The sequence below is a fragment of the Oncorhynchus mykiss genome, chromosome 7, assembly GCF_057628025.1.
Source record: "Oncorhynchus mykiss isolate SJ-2025 chromosome 7, ASM5762802v1, whole genome shotgun sequence".
Taxonomy (NCBI): Eukaryota; Metazoa; Chordata; class Actinopteri; order Salmoniformes; family Salmonidae; genus Oncorhynchus; species Oncorhynchus mykiss.
In genome coordinates, this window is record NC_143028.1 from 72334686 (window position 1) to 72361691 (window position 27006).

Genomic DNA, 27006 nt, shown 5'->3' on the forward strand with positions numbered 1-27006 from the left:
AAGGAAGTTGATATGTCGTTTTTTTTAATGATTACCAGTCAAATTAATACATTTATCAAATGTTGGTTTCTAAGTATAACTTTGTAAGACTATAAATCGGAGGAAACACCGTGCACCTGGCAACCTTGGTTAGCGTGCACTGCGCCCGGCCCGCCACAGGAGTCGCTGGTGTGCGATGAGACAAGGACATCCCTACCGGCCAAGCCCTCCCTAACCCGGACGACGCTAGGCCAATTGTGGGTCGCCCCACGGACCTCCCTGTCGCGGCCGGTTACGACAGAGCCTGGGCGCGAACCCAGAGTCTCTGGTGGCACAGCTGGCGCTGCAGTACAGAGGCCGGAATGATGTTTTTCAATTAAAACATTTTTTCAGCTGTAACTGCCAAAGATGCATCTACAAAGTATTGAATACTTACGTATATTACATAGAATACTTATGTATTTCATTCTCAATAAATTAGCAAAAATGTAGATGTGCGAGAAAAATGGGTGAGATTTTTTTTTATTTAATCCATTTTGAATTCATTCCGTAACAACAGAATGTTGAATAAGCCAAGGGGTATGAATACTTTCTGAAGGCACTGTACATGGTATATTTATAAATAACTATTTCACAAAAATGTTACATTCTGTCAAAGAGCACATGTTCAACTTTATAACAAACTTCATGTTTTCCCGTCTCAAGAGTTCAGGAGTTATTGTGGGGAACTAGGCCTCTTAAGATGTCCGCATGCTTCCCATCTGAAACAGGAGTTATTGTGGGGAACTAGGCCTCTGTTAAGATGTCCGCATGCTTCCCATCTGAAACAGTTTGTGCATATATTATGACAACATTTTGTGATGTTTTTGCTCGTTTTGGTCTTCGGCAAAGGGTTTTTTCCGTCTGTTTGCGAAAATTTTTTTCTACAGCAAGCTGATGTTCAGAAGCCGAAGTCTATGCCTCTGTCGTTGTCGTTCAACTAGAGTTAAATTGCTTCCGTGCAAATTTTTTCTTAGTTAGATGCAAAATTGCACGACTAAGATCTCCTCAGCAAAAACATCAAAATTAATGACAGATTTCTTTAATTCTGACTATTTCGTGGAAGCGTATACTGGCTACGGCATCTCAAAATGGATAAACAGTACTATTGCCAATTTTTTCTCGTTTTTCAAGCGAAAGTATAGAGCCGAACCGAAGCATGCGGTAGGCTTTAGGGGGTAGGTTAGGGGCACTGATCTTGAGGGGGCTTTGCCTAGTTGGAGGTGGGTGTGGGGGTTCCCTGGAAGAGAAAGGGTCAGGGAGGAGTTGTGATTTAATTGAAACATTCTCTTTTGTGGTACTAATCCACCCATGAGCCTGACCAGAATGTGCACACAGGCCAGAATGTCTCTGGGAATAGAACACATATTTTCCTCCGGGCCGATGGTTCAATCAATGGAAAACACTAACTGTAGTTGAAAGCCCAAGCCATCCCAACCACAATAAGGTTTTGGAGATAGTTATTTTTGTCAGTGGTACAACATTAGTAGAATTATGCAATGTATTTCTACAAATTATTTTTCATAAGAATTACTTTAACTCTCTGAAGCAGGTTAAGGTTATGAGAAAGAATACAGTTTCATGTTTTAGCTTGTTTTTGGTGTTTTATTCCGGGGGAAAAGGTGGTGCAAAGTGCAAACGCTGAGTAAATCTGTGTGTATCTCATTCAGCATTGACTTCTAAGTTTCAACTTTAGCCAACTCCTGGTCGTGTTGTAACAATACAAAAGTGTGGCTATAGCCAAAACAGACTCCAAACTAAGCCTCTGCTACATATGGCCTATATGAATAGATGCTCATTACAAAATGACATTCTGGTGTATACTCTAAGTGGACCAAAGCCCTGTTGCCCAAGAGAGCTTATACTTTGTGTAAGAGTCTCAGCGAAAATAGACAAATTCCAATTTCATTTATGGACTGAGTTGAAATGGCATTGACCCTCACCTTGCAAATAGCAAGCAACCAACCAAACGTCAGACTAAAAGGTGGCTAAGAGAAAACTTTACAGCAAAGTAAGGGGCAAATACATTATCAAGAGACGAGTCGAGACTTGAGACCCTGGAAGTTGGCGCTAAATGGAATGTGGTGCTAATAAAGAGCCAAACCTCTATAAGGTAGAGGTTTGTTTATATTGAAAGTGATAATTATATTGTCATGGATGTTTTAATAAGGCGATAGATATGCGCTTTGGCACTTTGTTCTTTGTTGTAGCCATGATATTTTTCTATGCTGAGGATTGTGTTGAGTAACTTAATATTAATTTGAAATACGGTGGTGTAGAATAATATATAGACGGTGAATGGTTCCCTAGAAGGTTATTATTGATCATAACATATGTCTAGTCATAGTTGTGAAAAGTGTTATGAAATGTAATATCACGTAATATGTTTTATTTGATAGAACTGCCTTAATGTTGCTGGACCCCAGGAAGAGGAGCTGGAATGGGGATCCTTATTAAACACCACAAATACAATACACTGGAAGCGTAACGTTTGGCAGTGAGAGAGCGCGAGCCACATTATCAAGTGTCAAAATCTTGAAAATAGAACCAGAGCAGTGTAAGAAATGAATAGGAGCATCTCACGGTCAGCAAAAATTAAACGTCTATTGTAGCAGACCTGTTAGTCGAACTGACATTGTTCACAGGCCTTTTAAATTCACCAAGTTTGAATCAAAAGAGCCTTTGTAGCTAGGTTTCCATCCAATTTGTGATAGATTTCCATGTGAATATTCTAAAAATCTGCATAAAACAATATGCACACTTTCCCACAGAGATGTTTTTCCTTCAAACTGACTTTTTGCAGATTAAAAACCATGTGTGATGAAGTAGTGCACATAAAATAACTTAAGTTAAATTCCCATGTACTGAATGAAAAATACAAGTTAAATGGGTTTCTGTTGCATTTTCAACTCTACTGATGGTTTTGTCTCAATTTTTTTTTATGTTATATAGTGAATAGGTAGGCTACCAACATTGAGATTATTAGGGTAGGCTACCAACATTGAGATTATTAGGGTAGGCTACCTACATTGAGATTATTAGGGTAGGCTACCTAGGTAGGTAGGCTACCTTCATTATGAGATTATTAGGGTAGGCTACCAACATTGAGATTATTAGGGTAGGCTACCTACATTGAGATTATTAGGGTAGGCTACCAACATTGAGATTATTAGGGTAGGCTACCTACATTGAGATTATTAGGGTAGGCTACCAACATTGAGATTATTATGGATAAGAGTGATATTATTTGTATTTGTCAAATGGCAGGCAAGCATCGATCATGTCACCAGAATAAAACCCTCAATATTTATTTGAAAGGAGCATCAAGCTCATCACCTTGCACATTCACCACCCTATGAAGTTCATCGTAATTTATTTAATCTCTAGCCTTAATTAACTCCATGCTTTCCGTAGTGAGGAGGACCACACAACATACCATCGCGTGACTCAGAGTTTAGGCTACATCGATATGAAGGTTATTATATCAATATTTGCACATAAAGGCGTTTCCATCGCCATTTCTCGCATAATACATTTTACAGACACAAAAGGATCCCACCCATGTCGAACAAACAATTTATCTGTTGGCATTGCACCGGCATTTCATGTTTCCATCAGCCCGGTCGTGACATTTTTCATGCGTCAGGTAATTAATTCATCCTCATGAAATAGTTGGATGGAAACGTGGTTTGTGTTGTCATAGGTTGTTTTATGTGTACGCTGTTGAAAGACAGTTGGACATTCAAGTATTCAAGTATTAACAGCTTGGGTGCTACTAGGCATAGGTGGTCTGGCCCGTCGGATCTATAGGGCACCATCATAGGGCTAGTTCAGCGAAAAAAGCATGATGGTGCCTCAAAGGTTAGCTCCAATGAATTCCTGTGGGGTAATACTGTAACGGGATCATCCGCTATTTTGTTGGCACAATGTTTTGTTACTTTGATGTGGACCATTGGGATAGTGTCATTGAGTTTCACAAGCCAATTTAATTTGATTGACAGGCCAACCATAACAACCTCCATTTCCTTTCAGTCGGACACTCTTTATAACGTACTATGGGAAGTCAACGACCAATCCTATTCACCTTAAGCAAACGGAAATTATGCACAACAAGCCAACGGATGCCGAGCCCGCCCTCGGGAAGCACCGCCTTTCTGGCTAAAATACCCTTGCATCCATTTCCTAAATTCTTCACTTTTTAGCTCACCTGAAAGAACGTATCATGCAATTTCCAAACTTTGCTAGCACGTGAAGGCTGCGAGATTCGGCTCCAATTTAGATATCTCTTACTGGAGAGAGTACTCATATCCACCTACTGTAGCTGTTGTGAGTTTGGGCTTGGTATCGGTTTTTGTGTTTGCTAAAAGCTACTTTCTACTCTACTTGTGTAGCCAGCCCTTCCTTGCTTGAGTAAGCTGGCCAGTGGTAAGAGTACGTTAGAAAAAGGCTAACCAGCCGAGTTTGAACCTCTGTCCGTGCCCTAGGGCATGTGGTTTCACAATGAAAATTAAAGATACTCACGATTGCTGTCCTGTTGCCTTGGGGTGGAAACACACTCAGGAGGCCTTGGCTCAGACCAGTTAGTGTGACCATTGTCTGACTTTGTGAGGATGATTGGTGGTGGGAGTTGATAGGGGTATCATCCCAGACAAGTGAGACTCATTCCAGTTTCTCTGGCAGTGTTCAAAGTCCGGATTCCGGGGATGATATACAATCCCCTCTTAAGATATTTCAGAGTGTGAATCGGATGACATCAGCCAGGGGCAGCCAGAAGCTCCGGCTTTGGATTTGGTTGGGGAGACTGAACCATTGCTGGAGAATGTAACTTTGAATTTGTTTTCTTCCCCCACAGCAGAGTTCCTCCAGGTTTGGGGGAAGATATTTACCTCCTGTCCCTGCAGCGGTGAAGCGTCACTTACCCCTGTTTAAAAATGTTACCGATGTAGCGAGTTACTTAACTACTGTTCCTTGCCACAGTAGCTATGTCATAGCTACGTTTCCTTTCAGTCGGTCACTCGGGTATAACATACTAGTGCTCCCAAGTGGCTCGGTCAATGGTGCTAAGTTACTGGTTGCCAAGGTCCCCGAACCCGGTGTGGGCCAGGTATCAGAACGCACAGTTCCTTCCCCATGTTCAGACACACGGTTGTCAATATTGGTGGATATGAAAACAAGTAGGACAACAAAAATGGTGGTGCTCTACCCCTTTGTAGTGTATGGGAGACTGGCAGCGTACTCTGTCCAGTGACGGGCATGCGCAGTTGACAAAGACGGAGATGAGGGGATACGGTCTGCCGTTCGCTGTGCGTCCTCCTCCTTGCTACCCGGGGTCCTAGCGCCTGTCTTAAAACAGGCTGGTCATTCAGAGTCAAGACAAGTAGAGCTCCACACTGCCACGCTATTTTCCCAGATTTAAATCTCTGGGGTTCGTAATAAATTACAAGAAAAGTTACAGTATTTGACTCCAGCTCAGTGCATTCAGTTTCTGGGTCTCGTTCTGAACTCAGTTCTGAATCATGTGCTTTGTCCCAACAGAGGGTCGCAATCTAGCTCTGTCTGGCACAGTTTCAGCAAGGGCACTCTGTGCCTTTTCGCTTGTGCCTGCGGTTATTGGGTCTGATGGCCTCTATGAGCTGTGGTGCTTCTGGGACTTCTGTTGATGCGTCTGTTTCAGCTCTGGCTGATTGCTACGTGGTGGAAAAAGTACCCAACTCTCATACTTGAGTAAAAGTAAAGATACCTTAATAGAAAATGACTAAAAGTCTAAAAGTATTTGGTTTGAAATATACTTAAGTATCAAAAGTAAAATGTAATTGCTAAAATATACTAAAGTATCAAAAGTAAAAGTGTAAACCATTTCAAATTCCTTATATTAAGCAAACCAGATGGCATCATTTTGTTTATTTTAATTTACAGATAGCCAGGGGCATGCTCCAACACTATACAATTGGCACGTGCGCCCTCTACGAGAGGGTTGTATACATATAAGTGGCATGCGTTTGAGTTTTGGTGGCAGGTTGGAGTTTCTCCTTTTCAGAGCTCTTTGGTGGACATTTTGATGTTATATGCAAGAGGTTTTGGAGTACAAGTTCTCTTTTCCACATTTCGGCGTGTTCTGTAGGGGTGACAGCTCTACCCCAGGGTCTCATCCTCTGGTGGTGCAGTTCCTGAAAGGCGTGCGTCAGCTCCGAACAGTGTCTAAGCCTATGGCATCAACCTGGGACCTGGAGTTGGTCCTGGACGATTTGTTGAAGCCTCCATTTGGACCATTGGAGTCTGTGGACCTGAGGGTCCTTTCCTATAAGACTGCCCTGCTCGTGGCCTTGGTGACCACCAAGCGTGTTGGGGTGTTCCACACGCTATCAGTGCACCATTCCTGTGTGGAGTTAGTGCCTGTCGACTCCAAAGTAAAAGTTACGTTCTAATGAGGTTTGCTCCCAAGGTTATGCCTATGTTTTACAGGTCCCTGGCTTTCAAAGTGTTCCCTTTCTCATGGCCTGTGTCCGGTGCGCGCTTTACGCGCTTATATGGATAATAACAAGAATGTCCGTGTTGATGACCAGCTTTTTGTCTGTTTCGCTAATCCAGCTTGGGGTAGTCTTTCATATTTGGATTGTGGAGGCTATTTCCCGGGCATATGACAGCAAATGACAACGGTTGCCTTATCCGGGTTACCACAGTTTCCCCCCCCCGCGTCGGATTGAGCCTTGGGCTGCTTTGGTATCCGGCTGTGCACAGATTGCGCATTTATCCAGGTTACCACAGTTTCACTGTGGGTTTGAGCCTAGGGCTGCCGTGGTTCGTCGCTGATTTGGTGCGCGAGTGCACATTATCAAGTCACAGTAGGTGCCCTGTTGTTTTGGACTTGCAGTTCCTTGTGTGATTCCTGGCATTCCCGAAGCCTCTGTGAGCCTCTGTGAGCCTTTTTGGAATCGGTAGGGTCTATGTACTTAGGGCTCCGTGGTTGATGATAGGCAGCATTTCTCTGGGTTACCACAGTTACCTGTGTGTTAGAGCCTTGGGTTGCCATGGTTCATCGACTCTGGTTGATGCTATACAGTGCACGTGTGCACTTTACCAAGTCAAGGCAGGTGATCTGTTGTTTTGGACCGGCGATTCCTTGTACGAATTCTGGTATTTCAGGCTCGCAAGGTAAGCATTGTTCATGGAACCGTATGTTCTATGGATTTGGGCTGCAGTTACATTGTGCACAGCAAAGTTGCAACAGGTTCTGGTTCCCTATATGGGGCTCTAACAGTTCAGCCTTCTCGGGTATGTATTGGGGAAAGGGTGGCTTCTGTAACCCCTTTTTGGAATCGGTAGAACCTGTGTGTGCTTGTGCTGCCATGGGCCTCCTAGTTTGGTACACTCTGTGCTGGATGGGGCGTGATTGTCTGTCCCATAGTATGTTATACCGAGCTACCTACTGAAACGGAACATATGGTTCTGATATAACTACTGTTCCCTGAAGGAGGGGACCAGGTATAATACATTTTGGCCCGGCGCCGTCAGGGGGTTTCGGTTCGCTCAAGAGCGGTACTGAAATTGAGGAAATGGATACAAGCACCGGTATTATAGCCAGGAAGGCGGGGCGTACGAGGGCGGACTTGGCATCCATTGGGCCGTTGGGCGTAATTTTAGTTTGCTTTAGGTGAATAGGATTGGTCGTTGACTCCCGATAGTATGTTATACCTCAGTCCCTTCTTCAGGAAACTTCTTCAGTAATCAGTGTGGTGTTGCCAGAGAGGAAGAGGTGAAACTAGAGGGTTTATGTCCACAAAAATAAGACCACGAAGTCAGGAATTTTTAAATCTAGGTCAACGAGTGCTGAATTTGGTAAACAAATGTTGCTTTTTTTATTGCTAATTTGCTATGTGAGGCTTATTTGATTGAACATACGTTTCGTAATGTTTAGATTGTTATGAATGCACTGATAAAAGTGGACACACATGGCATTTCACACACGTATCTGCCCCTCATGACTAGAATGGTCCCACCTGACCTCACCTCCTCCTGCCTGCCTTCAATCTTTGAGGACATTTGTTTCCATTGTTAGAGCGGTCACTCAACTGTCTTGCCAATATAATATAATATAATATCTTTGGCATTGCTTACCAGGGAGGTTGATGATTCCCTGGTTAAAATTTCATTTGATATTTTTAACCCTTTTAGAAACAGCTCTGAAGATGGTTTTAGCAACTCTCAACCGAATTCATGTCTATGTATTCTTTCTGTTGGACCAGCCAGTTACTAAGCTTACAGTAAAGCTACAAGCCTTGCTAAGTTGCTAGGCTAACATGTTACCAAGTCTAGCCCTGCCGCACAAGAGCTTTAGGGTCAGGTTAGCTCCGGCTGCTACCTCACACATTGCTGACTGGGAAAAGGCTGCGTGGGCACAAAACTGGCACCCAACTGCCAATTAATCAAAATGCACTGCCTCACTGGCAACCTAAAAAGGGAGAAAAAGAAGTAGGACAGCTGCTTGTGCCAAGACAAGGAGGCTCAATTACTTTAGGAAAAAAATAAATATCGTCTGTAGCTCATGTCATAAGTCCTGGGGAGTTACGCCTTTTCTTACTTCGGCCATGGGAAAGAACAGGAATTGTGGGATGAGAGGAATTTACCACGGATCCAACAGTACTTCCCGGTTTCCTAGCCTTTCCCAATTCCAAGGCCTTGTACTCTTTTGTTTGGCCGATCTCCAGATCAGCAGGGAAGGCTGGTATTGGGATGTGCAGGGAAGGGGAAGTGAGATGTGGACATAGTTGCTCGCCATCACCTGTTGTTTCAGTGACGGAAGTCTGGCTGTGGCTCCAGCTGGAGAACTCTGGGAAGCGTGGCCTGCGGCTGCAGAACTCTGGGAAGAACATGGAGAACCAGGGGGGATTCTATTGGCACATTATTTGTTGGACCAAACACACTCGGCCAGGACATATTAGCATCATTGTCATGTACATGCACAGACACACACAAATAAACACAGAGGGATTTTCAAGTACCTGATTAGTTTGAGGAAAGCAGAGTTGTGGTTGTAATAGCTCCAGAGCTACTTGTCAGTGCCTTGTCAGTGTAATGCTGAAATGGTCTACATTTCACTGCCTGCCCTACACTGTCCTCAGAGCCCTATTAGCTAAGGGGTGTTAGTTCTTACTTGAAATGCTGACAAGAAACCCTGGAGCCAATACTTATTACAGGCAGAAATGAACGCCTTTAATATCCTATTTAATATCCAATATCCAACAGGCAGTTAATCCACTGTTCCTAGACCAGTTAACCCACTGTTCCCAGGCCGTCATTGAAAATAAGAATTTGTTCTTAACTGACCTAGTTAAATAAAGGTAAAAAAATAAAAAATAAAATAAAAATCCGGCTCAGACATTCCTGAGTACTGACACATTTTCATGCCATTCAGAAAGGATTCCCACCCCTTGACTTAGTCCACATTTTATTGTTACAGCCTGAATTTAAAATAGATTCCATTTGGATTTGTTTGTCACTGGCCTACACACAATACCTCATAATGTCAAAGTGGAATTATGGTTTTAGATTTTTGTTTATAAATGAAGAGCTGAAATGTTTTAAGTCAATAAGTATTCAACCCCTTTGTTATGACAAGCCAAAATACGTTTAGGAGTAAAAATGTGCTTAACAAGTTCACATAGTAAGTTTTATGGACTCACTCTGTGTGCAATAATAGTGTTTAACATGATTTCTGAATGACTACCTCATCTCAGTACTCCACACATACAATTATGTATAAGGTCCCTCAGTTGAGCAGTGAATTTCAAACACAGATTCAACCACAAAGACCAGGGAGGTTTTCCAATGCCTTGCAAAGAAGGGCACCTATTGGTAGATGGGGAAAAAATAAAACGAATCCGCTCAGGGTTTTCACCATGAGGCCAATGGTGACTTTAAAACAGTTTAATGGCCGTGATGGGAGAAAACTGAGGATGGACCAAGAACACTGTAATTACTCCATAATAGTAGCCTAATTGACAGAGTGAAAAGAAGGAAGCCTGTACAGAATACAAATATTACAAAACATGTATCCTGTTTGCAACACGGCACTAAAGTAATACTGCAAATAAATGTGGCAAATAAATTAACTGTATTAACTGTTATGTTTGTGGAAAATCCAATACAACACATTACTGAGTACCACTCTCAATATTTTCAATCATAGTAGTGGCTGCATCATGTTATGGGTATGCTTGTAATCGTTCAGGTCTGGGGAGTTTTTCAGGATTAAAAATAAACAGAATGGAGCTAAGCACAGGCAAAATCCTAGAGGAAAACCTGGTTTAGTCTGCTTTCCACCAGACACTGGGAGATGAATTCACTGTGCATTAGACCTGGTTTAGTCTGCTTTCCATCAGACACTGGGAGATGATTTCACCTTTCAACAGGACAATAACCTAAAACACAAGGCCACATCTACACTAGAGATGCTTACCAAGAAGAAAGTGAATGTTCCCGAGTGGCCGAGTTACAGTTTTGACTAACACTTCCGGTCATACGTTTTAGAAACACCTAGTCATTCAAGGCTTTTCTTTATTTTTACTATTTTCTACACTGTAGAATAATAGTGAAGACATCAAAACTATGAAATAACACATATGGAATCATGTAGTAACCAAAAAAGTGTTCAACAAATCAAAATAAATTTTAGATTCTTCAAAATAGCCTTGATCACAGCTTTGCACACTCTTGGCATTCTCTCAACCAGCTTCACCTGGAATGCTTTTCCAACTGTCTTGAAGGAGTTCCCACATATGCTGAGCACTTGTTGGCTGCTTTTCCTTCTCTACGGTCCGACTCATCCCAAACTATCTAAATTTAGTTGAGGTCAGGGGTTTGTGGATGCCACGTAATCTGATGCAGCACTCCATCACTCTCCTTCTTGGTAAAATAGCCCTTACACAACCTGGAGGTGTGTTGGGTCATTGTCCTGTTGAAAAACAAATGAGAGTACCACTAAGCCCAAACCAGATGGGATGGCATATCGCTGCAGAATGCTGTGGTAGCCATGCTGGTTAAGTGTTACTTGAATTCTAAATAAATCACACAGACAGTGTCACTAGCAAAGCAACCCCACACCATAGACATGCGGAAATCATCTGTTCACCCACACCGGCGGTTGGAACCAAAAATCTCCAATTTGGACTCCAGACCAAAGGACGAATTTACACCGGTGTAATGTCCATTGCTCGTGTTTCTTGGCCCAAACAAGTCTCTTCTTGCTATTGGTGTCCTTTAGTAGTGGTTTCTTTACAGCAATTCGACCACGAAGGCCTGATTCACACAGTCTCCTCTGAATAGTTGATGCTGAGATGTGTCTGTTACTTGAACTCCGTGAAGCATTTATTTGGGCCCCAATTTCTGAGGCTGGTAACTCTAATGAACTTATTCTCTGCTTCAGAGGAAACTCTGGGTCTTCCTTTCCTGTGGCAGTCCTCATGAGAGCCAGTTTTATCATAGCGCTTGATGTTTTTTGCCACTGCACTTGAAGAAACTTTCAAAGTTCTTGACATTTTCCGTATTGACTGAACTTCATGCCTTAAAGTAATGATAAGACTGTCGTTTCTCTTTGCTTATTTGAGCTGTTCTTGCCATAATTGAAAATCTATGGCAAGACTTGAAAATGGTTGTCTAGCAATGATCAATAACCCATTTGACAGAGCTTGAAGAATTTTACAAGAATGATCGGCAAAAGTTGCACAATCCAGGTGTGGAAAGCTCCAGCTGTAATCGCTGCCAAAAGTGCTTCTACAAAGTATTGACTCAGGGGTGTGAATAACTATGTAAATAAGATATTTCTGTATTACATTTTTTATATATTTGCAAACATTTCTAAAAACATGTTTTCACTTGTGGGCTATTGTGTGTAGATGGGTGAGATAAAAAATCTATTGAATCCATTTTGAATTCAGGCTGTAAGACAACAAAATGTGGAATAAGTCAAGGGTATGAATACTTTCTGAAGGCACTTTGTGTATATGTTCAATTGTATAGACTTTTCATGGCACTGAAACAGTTCCAAGTCAGGAACTGATCCCCTGTAGAAAAACCCTATAACTAAAGAGGTTGCTTAGCTCACAAAGAAGAGAAATGCCGTTGTAAGTTTGATCTTGGAATGACGCACTTCAATTTGATGTTCATCAATAGTCGTAATACATCTACTGTAACATTAAGAAGCAACAAGAGATTGACATGCTTTTACATGCACCACAACCAGAAAATGCTTTAAAACATGGAGGAACCGGTAAAAGGCTAGTCCAATCAGTAATGCCTATTTTCGTTGTCCGTTTCAAAACGATTGGCTACAGTGTTCGCTACTGAACATTGACCTGATTGTCTCAGTAGTGTGTATTCAACAACGATCCATCATAAGACCACAAAAAGTTGTCTCTGGCAATAAGAGTCTGGCAACCAGGCTACAATGTAACTACTCTAATTCCTGCTGCATCAGTGCACTATAGGGCCCTTAGCTCTGTGTGCAGGCAGGCAGTCTGGGCCGCTCTGTCAGTCGTGACCAGTGTTCCTCGTTAAATGTCTTGGCAATGGGCACCAGCACATTTCAGCCACGAATTTACTGTCGTTGGCCAGAGACCGGTCCAGTAAAATTCAACCAAAAAAGTTAGCCTGACATTAAGAAAATACCCTTTGCTTATAGTTGAGGAACGGTGCTGCGATAGCAGCACTTTCTCTCGCTACAATGTAACCTTCCCCATCTGTTGGTCTCTACTGAATACATGTAAGACTGTGTCCCACATGGCATTCTATTGCCTACATAAGACACTAATTTTGACCAGAATAGGGTACAATTAAGGAGGAAGCCCTATTCTCTCATTAGCACATACAGTAGAGTGTCCTTTTCAGACGGTAGACCATGTAGATACATATATTGGAGCAAAAGATTCCTGGTCTGGTGGGGTATAGGAAGAGCTACTTCCTGCTCATCACCTTTCCCTAGAGACCTTGCATTCTGCCCCACACCACAGCACATGGTGCACTGCTGATACTCTTACCCCCCCCCCAAGACACATCAAACACTGCAAATACTGTATGTACACAGTGTGCATGTAAGCTGCATGTATGCTGCAAGCAGAATGTATGCATGGACACAAAAACATGCTTGCACACACACTCACACAGGCGCACACACACACAGTTTCTCTCTCCTGTCCATGTCATGGTGTCACCTCTACTCCAACCAGCCACCCTCTGTGACACCCTGTTAGGCTTGGTTGCCCTGGGGAGCATGCTGCCATCCTCCCCCCTGGTTCCCTCTCACTGTGTGGGAATGCTGCATGGTTGGCCAGGGGCAGTGATGAGTGCAGTCTCAGGGCAGAATCCAAATTGAGGTCCAGGCTGAGATGTGTCAGCGGCAGTGTTACCTTAACCAGGTCGAAGTTGGTCCAGTGCTTTTTGTTAGAGTACCTCTCCTCCAAGCCAGAGGTTAGAGGAATGAACAGGACAAACTGCAATTATACAGTTTTAAAGTAAAGTATATATAATAGTATGAATTCTTCTCAATATTGTATTATGTTATATATACATCCAATATACAGTACCAGTCAAAAGTTTGCACAAACCTACTCATTCAATTGTTTTTCTTTATTTTTTACTGTTTTCTACATTGTAGAATAATAGTGAAGACATCAAAACTATGAAATAACACACATGGAATCATTTAGTAACCAAAAAAGAGATTCTTCAAAGTAGTAACACTTTGCTTTGATGACAGCTTTGCACACTCTTGTTAAAAGTTAATTTGTGGAATTCTTAATGTGTTTGTGCCAATCAGTTGTGTTGTGACAAGGTAGGGGTGGTATACAGAAGATAAACCTATTTGGTAAAATATCAAGTCCATATTACGTCAAGAACAGCTCAAATAAGCAAAGAGAAACAACACGCCATCATTACTTTAAGACATGAAGGTCAGTCAATATGGAACATTTAAAGAACTTTGAAAGTTTCCTCAAGTGAAATCGCAAAGAAAATACACTTCTAAAGGACAAGAATGAGAAGAAGAGCCAAGAAGCATGAGCAATGGACATTAGACTGGTGGAAATTTGTCCTTTGGTCTGATGAGTCCAAATTTGAGATTTTTGGTTCCAACCGCTGTGTCTTTGTGAGACGCAGAGTAGATGATCTCCGCTTGTGTGGTTCCCACAGTGAAGCATGGAAGAAGAAGTGTGATGGTGCTTTGCTGGTGACACGGACAGTGATTTTTTTACAATTCAAGGCACACTTAACCAGCATGGCTCCCACAGCATTCTGCAGCTATACGCCATCCCATCTGGTTTGCGCTTAGTGGGACTATCATTTGTTTTTCAACAGGACAATGACCCTAAACACACCTCCAGGCTGTGTAAGGGCTATTTTACCAAGAAGGAGAGTGATGGATTGTTGCATCAGATGACCTGGCCTCCACAATCACCCGACCTCAACCCAATTAAAATGGTTTTGGATGAGTTGAACTGCAGAGTGAAGGAAAAGCAGCCAACAAGTGCTCAGCATATGTGGGAACACCTTCAAGACAGTTGGAAAAGCTGGTTGAGAGAAAGCTTTGCACACACTTGGCAGTCATCAAGGCAAAGGGTGGCTACTTTGAAGAATCTAAAATATATTTTGAATTCCTTAACACTTTTTTGGTTACTACATGATTCCATATGTTATTTATTTCAAATTATGTTTACACCATTATTCTACAATGTAGAAAATAGTAAAAAGTAGTAGGTGTGAGTAGGTGTGTCCAAACTTTTGACTGGTACAGACACATTATGTAAAGTATGACCAAATCAGGTGCAGCCCACCTTCTCTATCTTGTTCACTCTCTCTCTTTGTCACACACGCACGCACACACAGTAAGCTCAGATAAGAAATGAAAGCCTGCTGCAGTTTTACGATTTAAGCGGTGATGTTTTTCTGTTATATGTATCTGACCTTCTCAGGTGTTTGTGTCACCCAGTTGGAGATTGATTATTCCATTGGAGGGATGCCAGGAATACTGAAGAGCCTTTCCCTCTACAGTCCTTAAATATGTTCATGTCCATTATGCCCTGCACTATCATTCAATATTATTATGAACATAAAGTGACATACCACAGGCTCGAGGGATATCTGTTGTAACTTAAAGGGATAGTTCCCCCAAATTACAAAATGACTTATTGGTTTCATTACCCTGAAAGCAGTCAATGGACAAGGTATGACATGCTTTGCTTTAGTTCCCTGGCACTGTTTCCTAATGCTAAGATTTTTGCATTTGTGGCAAAAATCCCATTCAAGTCATTTTGGGTGAATTAGGCCTGGCTCGCAGTTGGCGTTACAATTCATCCCAAAGGTTTTCAATGGGGTTGAGGTCAGGGCTTTGTGCAGGCCAGTCAAGTTCTTCCACACAAATCTCAACACGGACCTTGCACGGGGGCATTGTCATGCTGAAACAGGAATTGTCTAGAATGTCTATGTATGCGTTAAAATTTCCCTTCACTAGAACTAAGGAGCCAAGCCCGAACCATGAAATACAGCCCCAAACCATTATTCCTCCTCCACCAAACTTTACAGTTGGCACTATATATTCGGACAGGTAGCATTCTCCTGGCATCCACCAAACCCACCCCTACTGTTAACCAATCACCGATGACGGGGTGTAGACTTTGGCTACCGAACTTCGACTTGCCTCAAGAAAAATGTTGTGTGTGCAATGGAAGACAACACATATCAAGATTCAAAATGCAATCAATTTTCAATAGAAAATAAAGAAAAATACTCACACATATTCAACTAAGTTGCTAAGACAGGAGCACAGAGACAGTGTGAGACTACATCTCTTTTCCAAGTTCTGGAAGTCATAAGGTTATCACAGGTGTCACTATGGACAAAGAAGTGAATACAATGCCATGTTGCCTTGAGATCAGACAACCAAACTACCTCAGGCTTAGCGCGGTTGTTTATAAACTGTTGGAGCAACTCCTAGACACAACAGAAGCCTCTCAATAACCTCCCCCTCAGCAAAGTCCCAAAGCCTCTCGACTTGTTTCCTGCCAAATCCGCTCCTCAGGATGAGTAACCCATGAAATGATTTCTGACATTATGGATCACAGGTCTGTTGGATGAGCTGCCTGATCCTTTTCTGCTCCGGTGTTGACAGGGCAGAGGGATTTAGAGGGATTTCCCTTGCCTAGCTGGCTGTGGAGCGCTGTGGAGTTGTGTGCCAGCAAGCTAACCCGCCTCACATTAATAAACTTGTGTATCCGTCTACTGTATGCATGTCTCAGAGGGCCATCTGGACAGTACTGGAGAAGTTGGTGGTCAACAGCCTAACTTAATGCTACAGAAATTCACTGTGGATATTGTGCTTCCTTCTAGAGCACAGCAGAAGTCCATTTTGTAGAGGGTAGAATAACAGACCTGTCCAATGATGTGCACATTCATTACGCACATAAAATATTGGGAGTCACAGAACACCTGTGATGCAATCGATGGACAACATGCAAGCCTTCTATTGATCTCAGTTAAAGACCTCGTCTCCAATTCAACACTGTATGTTTCCCTTCGCCTGCTGCTGGAGCTGCCTGGCCTGACTGACAGAGAGCAGTGAACCCACATGACCACCTCCAGGACTTTCTCCACATTGATCCCCTGCAGTGCCGACCGGCAGCCCAGAAGTTCTCATTTTAGCTATTTTCAATGGGGCGTTTGATGGGTTCTGATGGGATTTGCTGCAGCCATTATTTTTGGTTAAATAGGATCGACTCTGATACAGATGTAGGATTTTAATTTGAGCCATTTTGCTGCTGCAGGAAATGAATCCTGCAGCAACAGAAAATGTGAATTATTATGTGGATTATAATGAATGGACATTTTTCTAGGGGTTGATAAATATGACATTTACAAACTTCAGAAGCCTTTTAAAACCTCAAATACACTACAAAATGTAACACTACAAGTCATCCTGCAACAAACAGGGTGATCAAATGAAGATCCTACATCTGTAACCCCCCCCTCTACATCCCCGGCTCTATCTCAGTGTGCTAAGAGGCTTTTCCTCGAGGTGAGACATTTCTATTTCTTGGCAGTTGTTCGCTCCTTCTATCCAAAGTTACTTACTGTTCACTTACTCACAGTTCATCTTGCTTCTAATCCACTGAAGGAGAAGCAATCTACCTCATGGCATGCAATGCTGAGTTTGAACCTCTACACCAGCGACCTTTTGGTCGATAATCGACTTGGTCATGCTAGAACATTTCTTGGAAGCCCGGCCTTGCAGAAATGTCCTGGTGGTGCTTACCCTCTAGGATGACCTCCTTGCCCGTCTTCTTTAGAGCCTGCACGGCATCATCGTGTGTGGCCTCCCGGAGGTCAGAGCCGTTGACCGAAAGGATGGCGTCACCCACGTACAGGGCCTCCGTCTGGTCAGCAGCCAACCCTTTGAAGATCTTCGAGATGAGAATAGGCATTTTATTCTCTTTCCCACCTGTAAAGTAAAGCATATGGCATCGGTTCAGTTCATCTTAAAGGAACCCGGTACGCTTCTCATACAAAGTATAAACCAGATGGTTACCAGTCTAAGTGTGTGCCCCTCTCTTAATGGAGAAGGGCTGTGAATATGAAATATGGTGGTCTACAGGAATACCGTACATATGCTTTTTCCTAGGGCTTAAAGGTGACATGAAAAGTTTTTTTTCTGTTTTTCCAAACCTTTCATTATACAACAGCTAAATACATCATCAAATGATCTGCAATAATATGTTGGTAAGGTTAGATTTTGTATCCTTGATATAACACTAAAAGGAGGGAACCAGTCAACATGCTTCTTTGGAATGCTTAGAAATTATGTCATTTGAGGGCATTGTGAAAATTCCATAATTTGATTTTAGTGCACAATTTCACATCTCTGAGCTCACATGCTCGATATTGTACAGTGGAGAACACAATCAGAACTCTATTTCCCGTTTTACATTTGATCCAGCTATTCCAGTCAGGAAAAAAACCCGGTGCCGGGATTTCAAAGTAGTTTTCATGTTTCACTTGTGCTCCACTGTGACAGTAGGTGGTCAGTCAGATTTATGCTGCAGAACAGGAAGATAAGACGCTGTTCTCCTTCTAGCTACCTATAATAAATTGCTTGAAACGACACTACTGTTTACAGGGATCTTTATTTATGGACAGTTCAAAGTGGTATGAATATTTGTGATTGAGAAAATGCTTTTCATTTGTACTGAACCATCCAATGATGGGATTTATAAATCAATTATCTGGGCTCCCAAAAAGGACTGATATATATATATATATATAACAAGCTAGTCATTAAAAAAAGGATGGTCCACAGATCTAAGTGATGGAACAGAATATGGAAAAATATGACCTTGGCATCCTGTAATTCGAACCATCAACGTATGCATTTTAAGTTTGTTCACAGACTGTATTTAACAGCAAGAAAACATTTTACGATTAAATTGGCCCCTACTCCCAACTGTTGACTGTGTCTGCTAAATTAGGTAGGCACATTCCTTCATATGATGTGGGATGCCCTGCAGTTAAATGTTTCTAGCACAAAGTGTTCAAAATGAATTTCAATGTGCATGAATGTAAATATTCAAATGCTTTGCATCTACTATGTTATTTAATGACGATTACTACTGGCAGCACCACTGCAGAAAAGATGTTGGACACCTGACTCTCTCCCAATACTCCAGTGGATACACTTCCTGTTCAAAGTTATACCATTAGAATTATCCACAGTGAGAATGAAGGGTGGTCGTCTAGGAAGAGAGACGGAATCTAAAACAAAAATCCAGAAAATCACATTGTATGATTTTTAAGTAATTAATTTGCATTTTATTGCATGACATATACCAACCAGTAAGAATTCCAGATCTCACAGACCTGTTAGTTTTTCTTTAAGAAGCCCTCCTGTTCTCCACTCATTACCTGTATTAACTGCATCTGTTTGAACTCGTTACCTGTATAAAAGACACCTGTCCACCCACTCAATCAAACAGACTCCAACCTCTCCACAATGGCCAAGATCAGAGAGCTGTGTAAGGACATCAGTGATAAAATTGTAGACCTGCACAAGGCTGGGATGGGCTACAGGACCATAGGCAAGCAGCTTGGTGAGTAGGCAACAACTGTTATTAGAAAATGGAAGAAGTTCAAGATGACGGTCAATCACCCTCGGTCTGGAGCTCCATGCAAGATCTCACCTCGTGGGGCATCAATGATCATGAGGAAGGTGAGGGATCAGCCCAGAACTGCACAGTCTCAAAGAAAACCATTAGTAACACACTACACCGTCATGGATTAAAATCCTGCAGTGCACGCAAGGTCCCCCTGCTCAAGCCAGCGCATGTCCAGGCCCGTCTGAAGTTTGCCAATGACCATCTGGATGATCCAGAGGAGAAATGGGAGAAGGTCTTGTGGTCTGATGAGACAAAAATAGAGCTTTTTGGTCTAAACTCCAAAAAGGAGGAGTGGCTCCGTAAGAAGCGTGCGTCTCAAGGTACTGGAGTGGCCTAGCCAGTCTCCAGACTTGAACCCAATAGAAAATCTTTGGAGGGAGCTGAAAGTCCGTATTGTCCAGCGACAGCCCCGAAACCTGAAGGATCTGGAAAAGGTCTGTATGGAGGAGAAGGCCGAAATCCCTGCTGCAGTGTGTGCAAACCTGGTCAAGAACTACAGGAAACGTATGATCTCTGTAATTGCAAACAAAGGTTTCTGTACCAAAAATTAAGTTCTGCTTTTCTGATGTATCAAATACTTATGTTATGCAATAAAATGCAAATTAATTACTTAAAAATCATACAATGTGATTTTCTGGATTTTTGTTTTAGATTCCGTCTCTCACAGTTGAAGTGCACCTATGATAAATTACAGACCTCTACATGCTTTGTAAGTAGGAAAACCTGCAAAATCAGCAGTGTATCAAATACTTGTTCTCCCCACTGTACCTACTAACAATATATACTGTGCCCTCCTGAAATATTGGCACCATAGGTAAATACAGTATGAACAAAAAAGGCTGAAAAAATGTAATCTTTAAAATTGTTAAAATAAATGATTGGCAACCTAGAAATTCTTATGAACAAAATTTAATTGATGTATATTCTGATTCATATTTTACTATTTAAAGTTCATCTGAGTATTAGGAAATCTTAAGTGGTAATCCATGACTTCCTGTGCTTTTTTGGGGGCTGTGCTTTGGCAAAGTGGGTGGGGTTATATCCTTCCTGTTTGGCCCTGTCCGGGGGTGTCCTCGGAGTGGGCCACAGTGTCTCCTGACCCCTCCTGTCTCAGCCTCCAGTATTTATGCTGCAGTAGTTTGTGTCGGGGGGCTAGGGTCAGTTTGTTATATCTGGAGTACTTCTCCTGTCCTATTCGGTGTCCTGTGTGAATCTAAGTGTGCGTTCTCTAATTCTCTCCTTCTCTCTTTCTCTCTCTCGGAGGACCTGAGCCCTAGGACCATGCCCCAGGACTACCTGACATGATGACTCCTTGCTGTCCCCAGTCCACCTGGCTGTGCTGCTGCTCCAGTTTCAACTGTTCTGCCTTATTATTATTCAACCATGCTGATCATTTATGAACATTTGAACATCTTGGCCATGTTCTGTTATAATCTCCACCCGGCACAGCCAGAAGAGGACTGGCCATCCCACATATGCTCTCTCTAATTCTCTCTTTCTTTCTCTCTCTCGGAGGACCTGAGCCCTAGGACCATGCCCCAGGAATACCTGACATGATGACTCTTTGCTGTCCCCAGTCCACCTGACTGTGCTGCTGCTCCAGTTTCAACTATTCTGCCTTATTATTATTCGACCATGCTGGTCATTTATGAACATTTGAACATCTTGACCATGTTTTGTTATAATCTCCACCCGGCACAGCCAGAAGAGGACTGGCCACCCCACATAGCCTGGTTCCTCTCTAGGTTTCTTCCTAGGTTTTGGCCTTTCTAGGGAGTTTTTCCTAGCCACCGTGCTTCTTCACCTGCATTGCTTGCTGTTTGGGGTTTTAGGCTGGGTTTCTGTACAGCACTTTGAGATATCAGCTGATGTACGAAGGGCTATATAAAATAAATTTGATTTGATTTGATTTCACTGGGGTATAAATATGAGGTGACACACTAAACTCCCTTAGTCATTCATCAACATGGGAAAGGCCTGAGAACACACAAGTGAAAGGAGACAAAATGTTGATTTGAGACACAAATCAGGCAATGGCTATATAGAGATAGCAACATGCCTGAAAATACCCATCTCCACTATGAGGGCAATAATGAAGACATTTAAAACAACTGGAGCTGTGATGAAGCAATAGTATTTTGCCTCCACGCACAATGAGAAGGATGGTTCAAGTGGCAAAAAAATCTCCAAAGATCACAGTTGGAGAATTGTATAAATTGATTGCATCTTGGGGTCACCAAGTTTCCAAAACTACTGACCCTATAATCTAGCTTTTGCAATGGCCATCCCAGTCCCCTGACCTAAACCCCATTGAAAATGTGCGGGGTAAGCTTAAGAGGAGTCCACAAGTGAGTATATGTTTTATTTATTTCACCTTTATTTAACCAGGTAGGCCAGTTGAGAACAAGTTCTCATTTACAACTGTGACCTGGCCAAGATAAAGCAAAGCAGTGTGTCACAAACAAAACAGAGTTACACATGGAATAAACAAACATACAGTCCATAATACAATAGAAAAAGTATATATACAGTGTGTGGGAATGAGGTAGGATAAGGGAGGTAAGGCAATAAATAGGCCATAGTGGCGGAATAATTAAAATATAGCAATTAAATAATTGAGTGATAGATGTGCAGAAGATGATTGTGCAAGTAAAGATACTGGGGTGCAAAGGAGCAACATAAATAACAGTATGGGGATGAGGTAGTTGGATGGGCTATTTACAGATGGGCTATGAACAGGTGCAGTGATCTGTGAGCTGCTCTGACGCCTGGTGCTTAAAGTTAGTGAGGGAGGGAGATATGAGTCTCCAGCTTCAGTGATTTTTTCAGTGACAGGCGGGTAGGTGCAGGTAGCGATCGGTTGAAGAGCATGCATTTAGTTTTACTTGTATTTAAGAGCAATTGGAGGCCACGGAAGGAGAGTTGTATGGCATTGATGCTTGCCTGGAGGGTTGTTAACACAGTGTCCAAAGAAGGGCCGGAAGTATACAGAATGGTGTCGTCTGCGTAGAGGTGGATCAGAGACTCACCAGCAGCAAGAGCGACCTCATTGATGTATACAGAGAAGAGAGTCGGTCCAAGAATTGAACCCTGTGGCACCCCCATAGAGACTGCCAGAGGTCCGGACAACAGACCCTCCGATTTGACACACTGAACTCTATCAGAGAAGTAGTTGGTGAACCAGGCGAGGCAATCATTTGAGAAACCAAGGCTGTCGAGTCTGCCGATGAGGATGTGGTGATTGACAGAGTCGAAAGCCTTGGCCAGATCAATGAATACGGCTGCACAGCAATGTTTCTTATCGATGGCGGTTAAGATATCGTTTAGGGCCTTGAGCGTGGCTGAGGTGCAACCATGACCAGCTCTGAAACCAGATTGCATAGCAGAGAAGTTATGGTGAGATTCGAAATGGTCGGTAATCTGTTTGTTGACTTGGCTTTCAAAGACCTTAGAAAGGCATGGTAGGATAGATATAGGTCTGTAGCAGTTTGGGTCAAGAGTGTCCCCCCCTTTGAAGAGGGGGATGACCGCAGCTGCTTTCCAATCTTTGGGAATCTCAGACGACACGAAAGAGAGGTTGAACAGGCTAGTAATAGGGGTGGCAACAATTTCGGCAGATAATTTTTAGAAAGAAAGGGTCCAGATTGTCTAGCCCGGCTGATTTGTAGGGGTCCAGATTTTGCAGCTCTTTCAGAACATCAGCTGAATGGATTTGGGAGAAGGAGAAATGGGGAAGGCTTGGGCGAGTTGCTGTTGGGGGTGCAGTGCTGTTGACAGGGGTAGGAGTAGCCAGGTGGAAAGCATGGCCAGCCGTAGAAAAATGCTTATTGAAATTCTCAATTATGGTGGATTTATCAGTGGTGACAGTGTTTCCTGCATACTTCCAACGTTGTGGCAAAATGGCTTAAGGACAACAAAGTCAAGGTATTGGAGTGGCCATCACAAAGCCCTGACCTCAATCCTATAGAAAATGTGTGGGCAGAACTTAAGAGTGTGCGAGCGGAGGTCTACAAACCTGACTCAGTTACACCAGCTCTGTCAGGAGGAATGGGCCAAAATTCACCCAACTTATTATGGGAAGCTTGTGGAAGGCTACCCGAAACGTTTGACCCAAGTTAAACAATTTAAAGGCAATGCTACCAAATACTGATTCAGTGTATGTAAACCTCTGACCCACTGGGAATGTGATGAAAGAAATAAAAGTTGAAATAAATAATTCTCTCTCCTATTATTCTGACATTTCACATTCTTAAAATGAAGTGGTGATCCTAACTGACCTAAGACAGGGAATTTTTACTAGGATTAAATGTCAGGAATGGTGAAAAACTGAGTTTAAATGTATTTGGCTAAGGTGTATGTAAACTTCTGACTTCAACTGTTGGTCTTTAGCAGTTTGGGTCTAGAGTGTCTCCCCCTTTGAAGAGGGGGATGACCGTGGCAGCTTTCCAATCTTTGGGGATCTCAGATGATATGAAAGAGAGGTTGAACAGGCTAGTAATAGGGGTTGCAACAATTTCAGCAGTACCAAGGACTCTGAAGGATCTAGAGGTTCTCTATGGAGGATGGTCTCAAATCTCTTTAAATGTGTTCTCCTACCTCATCAAACATTATAGGAGACGACTCAGAGCTGTTATCTTGGCAGAGGGAGGGTGTATTCTCCCACCTCATCAAACATTATAGGAGACGACTCAGAGCTGTTATCTTGGCAGAGGGAGGGTGTATTCTCCCACCTCATCAAACATTATAGGAGACGACTCAGAGCTGTTATCTTGGCAGAGGGAGGGTGTATTCTCCCACCTCATCAAACATTATAGGAGACGACTCAGAGCTGTTATCTTGGCAGAGGGAGGGTGTATTCTCCCACCTCATCAAACATTATAGGAGACGACTCAGAGCTGTTATCTTGGCAGAGGGAGGGTGTATTCTCCCACCTCATCAAACATTATAGGAGACGACTCAGAGCTGTTATCTTGGCAGAGGGAGGGTGTATTCTCCCACCTCATCAAACATTATAGGAGACGACTCAGAGCTGTTATCTTGGCAGAGGGAGGGTGTATTCTCCCACCTCATCAAACATTATAGGAGACGACTCAGAGCTGTTATCTTGGCAGAGGGAGGGGGGCACAAAGTACAAAACGCAGGAGTGCCAATAATTGTGACATGCATGTTTTGAATCATGTTAAAGTCATGTGATATTTGGAGTGTCAGATCAAGCTGACAAACAACAATGACATTTTTCACAGCCTTTTTTGTTAATATTTACCAAGGGTGCCAATAATTCAGGTGGGCACTTCAGAAACTATTCACACCCCTTGACTAATTCCACATTTTGTTGTGTTACAGCCTGAATTTAAAATGGTTTAAATATATATGTTTTGGTCACTGGCCTGTACCCAATACCCCATAATGTCAAAGGGGAATTATGTTTTTCTAAATATTTACAAATTAATTAAAAATGAAATGCCTTGAGTCAAGTATTCAACCCCTTTCTTATGGCAAGGCTAAATAAGTTTAGGAGAAAAACATGTGCTTAACAAGTCACATAAGTTGCATTGACTCACTCTGTGTGCAATAATAGTGTTTAACATGATTTTTGAATGACTACCTCATCTCAATTATCTGTGAGGTCCCTCAGTCAAGCAGTGAATTTCAAACACAGATTCAACCACAAAGACCAGGGAGGTTTTCCAATGCCTCACAAAGAAGGGCACCTATTGGTAGATGGGTAAAAATAAAATTAACAGACATTGAATATCCCTTTAAGCATGGTGAAGTTATTAATTACACTTTGGATGGTGTGCCAATACACCCAAGTCACTAAAAAAGATACAGGCGTTATTCCTAACTCAGTTGCCAGCGAGAAACAAACATATTGAGTTGACATTTATTCAATTTTGAGTTTGCGTCCCAATATTACACTTTGTATACATCACGTAAGACTGAAATATAACAAAACTGTTTGACACAGAAATACCACAATTTCATCAGGTTTTCTAAATAATCTTTATTAATTATTACATTCAGAAAAATATAAACAACATTCCACCCACAAGGCCAAAGAGGGCGCTTTTGCTCATTGACTGCTTGAAAATCTATGGCAAGATCTGAAAATGATTGTCTAGCAATGATCAACAACCAATTTAACAGAGATTGAAGAGTTTTGAAAATAATAAAATGGGCAAATGTTGCACAATCCAGGTGTGGAAAGCTCTTAGGGACCTATCCAGAAAGACTCACAGCTGTAATCTCTGCTGAAGGTGCTTCTACAAAGCATCAACTCAGTGGTGGGAATACTTATGTAAATGAGATATAATACATTTGCAAACATTTCTAAAACAGGTTTTCACTTTGTCATTATGGGGTATTGTGTGTAGATGGATGGGCAAAAAATATATTTCATCCATTTTGAATTCAGTCTGTAACATAAAATGTGGATTTAGTCAAGGGGTTTGAATACTTTCTGAAGGCAAAGCCGTGCTCAAGCAGTTCTTTCGAAAAGCTGAGCAAGGGATAAGTTTCCCATTAAGACTGCAGTTTTAGAACATACGAGGACACCAGTCATCCACTTTGCCCCACTGCAGTCTCTTCTCTCTAACAGGATAATGAAGCTCAGTTCATAGACTGATGAATCTGCTACTTCCACGGGGCCCTTTCTTGGTAAATATTGTCAATAATGTCAAGGCTAGTTGGGTCTCGGCCTTAAAGAGGCTGAGAAATGTACAGAAAGAGGATTAAATCAAATTCATTCAGAATATATCTTTCACAGGTTGGCTCATACAGGCGATTCCACAGATTTACATCTTGCATCGTCTTTCTGAGTCTAGAACCAGGTGCCTTCAATAAAAAATGCTGGGGTTGATACACCTCGCCCATGCATCTCAATCCCAGTGGCATCAGCGCAGACGGCGGCTCCCTCCGCTGTCAACATGATCTATGCCTTTTATGTCTGTCTAGGTCTAGCGGTGCACGCTAGAGTGACATTTGATGTTTGTTTGTTCTGTGATTGAGGTGCAGAAATAATGCCCACCAAGTTGAGATTCTGCCCTCTGATGAATTGTGTGAGAGGCATTTGAGGCGAGAGACAGCGGGAAAAAATATCCTCAGTGATTCAACTGATAAAAACAGAAATTGCAGAAAAATGTATCCAGACTGTAATATCACCAGGTGATCAAATAGAAATCACCAAGGAACAAACTCCAAATAGACTTTTAGATTAGATCATGAACCAATCATAAGCTTCTGGGGCAATATTTCATTGACTACATTCTTGGCAATCAAGTTGAATGTGAAATTCTAAACAAAGAAATCACACTGAATATTTCGCAATACTTAAATAGCAAGCATTCATACCCCAAGGAGTTTATTGAATGTGATTTTCACCAAAGAAATATAATCAGATGTTATTGTTCTGATTTTAACATTATAATTTCCACGCTATTTATTTGACCATGCGTCATATTATAAGGGAAAAGAATCACACTTAAAAGGACATCTTACATGTTTTTTGAATTACAACTCACATTTATACTATTGATTCTGGTTTCAAACACCTGGAGCAGGACCTGATGTGTTTGATGTTTGGAATTCAGCCTTTGTTAGGAATTCGGCTCCTGAGGCCTACATTAACTCAGATCTTTTGTAATGCTGAGGCCTACATTAACATAGATATTTTGTAATGATGAGGCCTACATTAACATAGATCTTTTGTAATGCTGAGGCCTACATTAACATAGATCTTTGTAATGCTGAGGCCTACATTAACTCAGATATTTTGTAATGCTGAGGCCTACATTAACAT

General features: G+C 42.1%; 1 protein-coding gene across 2 annotated transcripts in view; it reads right to left on the minus strand.

The window, feature by feature from the left end:
* Positions 1–27006, minus strand: part of LOC110528541 (alpha-1-syntrophin) — a 67137-nt gene that overhangs the window by 33555 nt on the left and 6576 nt on the right. The window contains exons 2-3 of one of the 2 annotated variants that reach the window (XM_090241936.1): positions 17315–17500; positions 8798–8875 (exon numbers count right to left, since the gene is read on the minus strand). In XM_090241936.1, the coding sequence (XP_090098062.1) occupies positions 8798–8875; positions 17315–17500 (264 nt within the window). The remainder of the gene's footprint in view (positions 1–8797; positions 8876–17314; positions 17501–27006) is intronic. The other variant, XM_021610658.3, reaches the window with a different exon arrangement.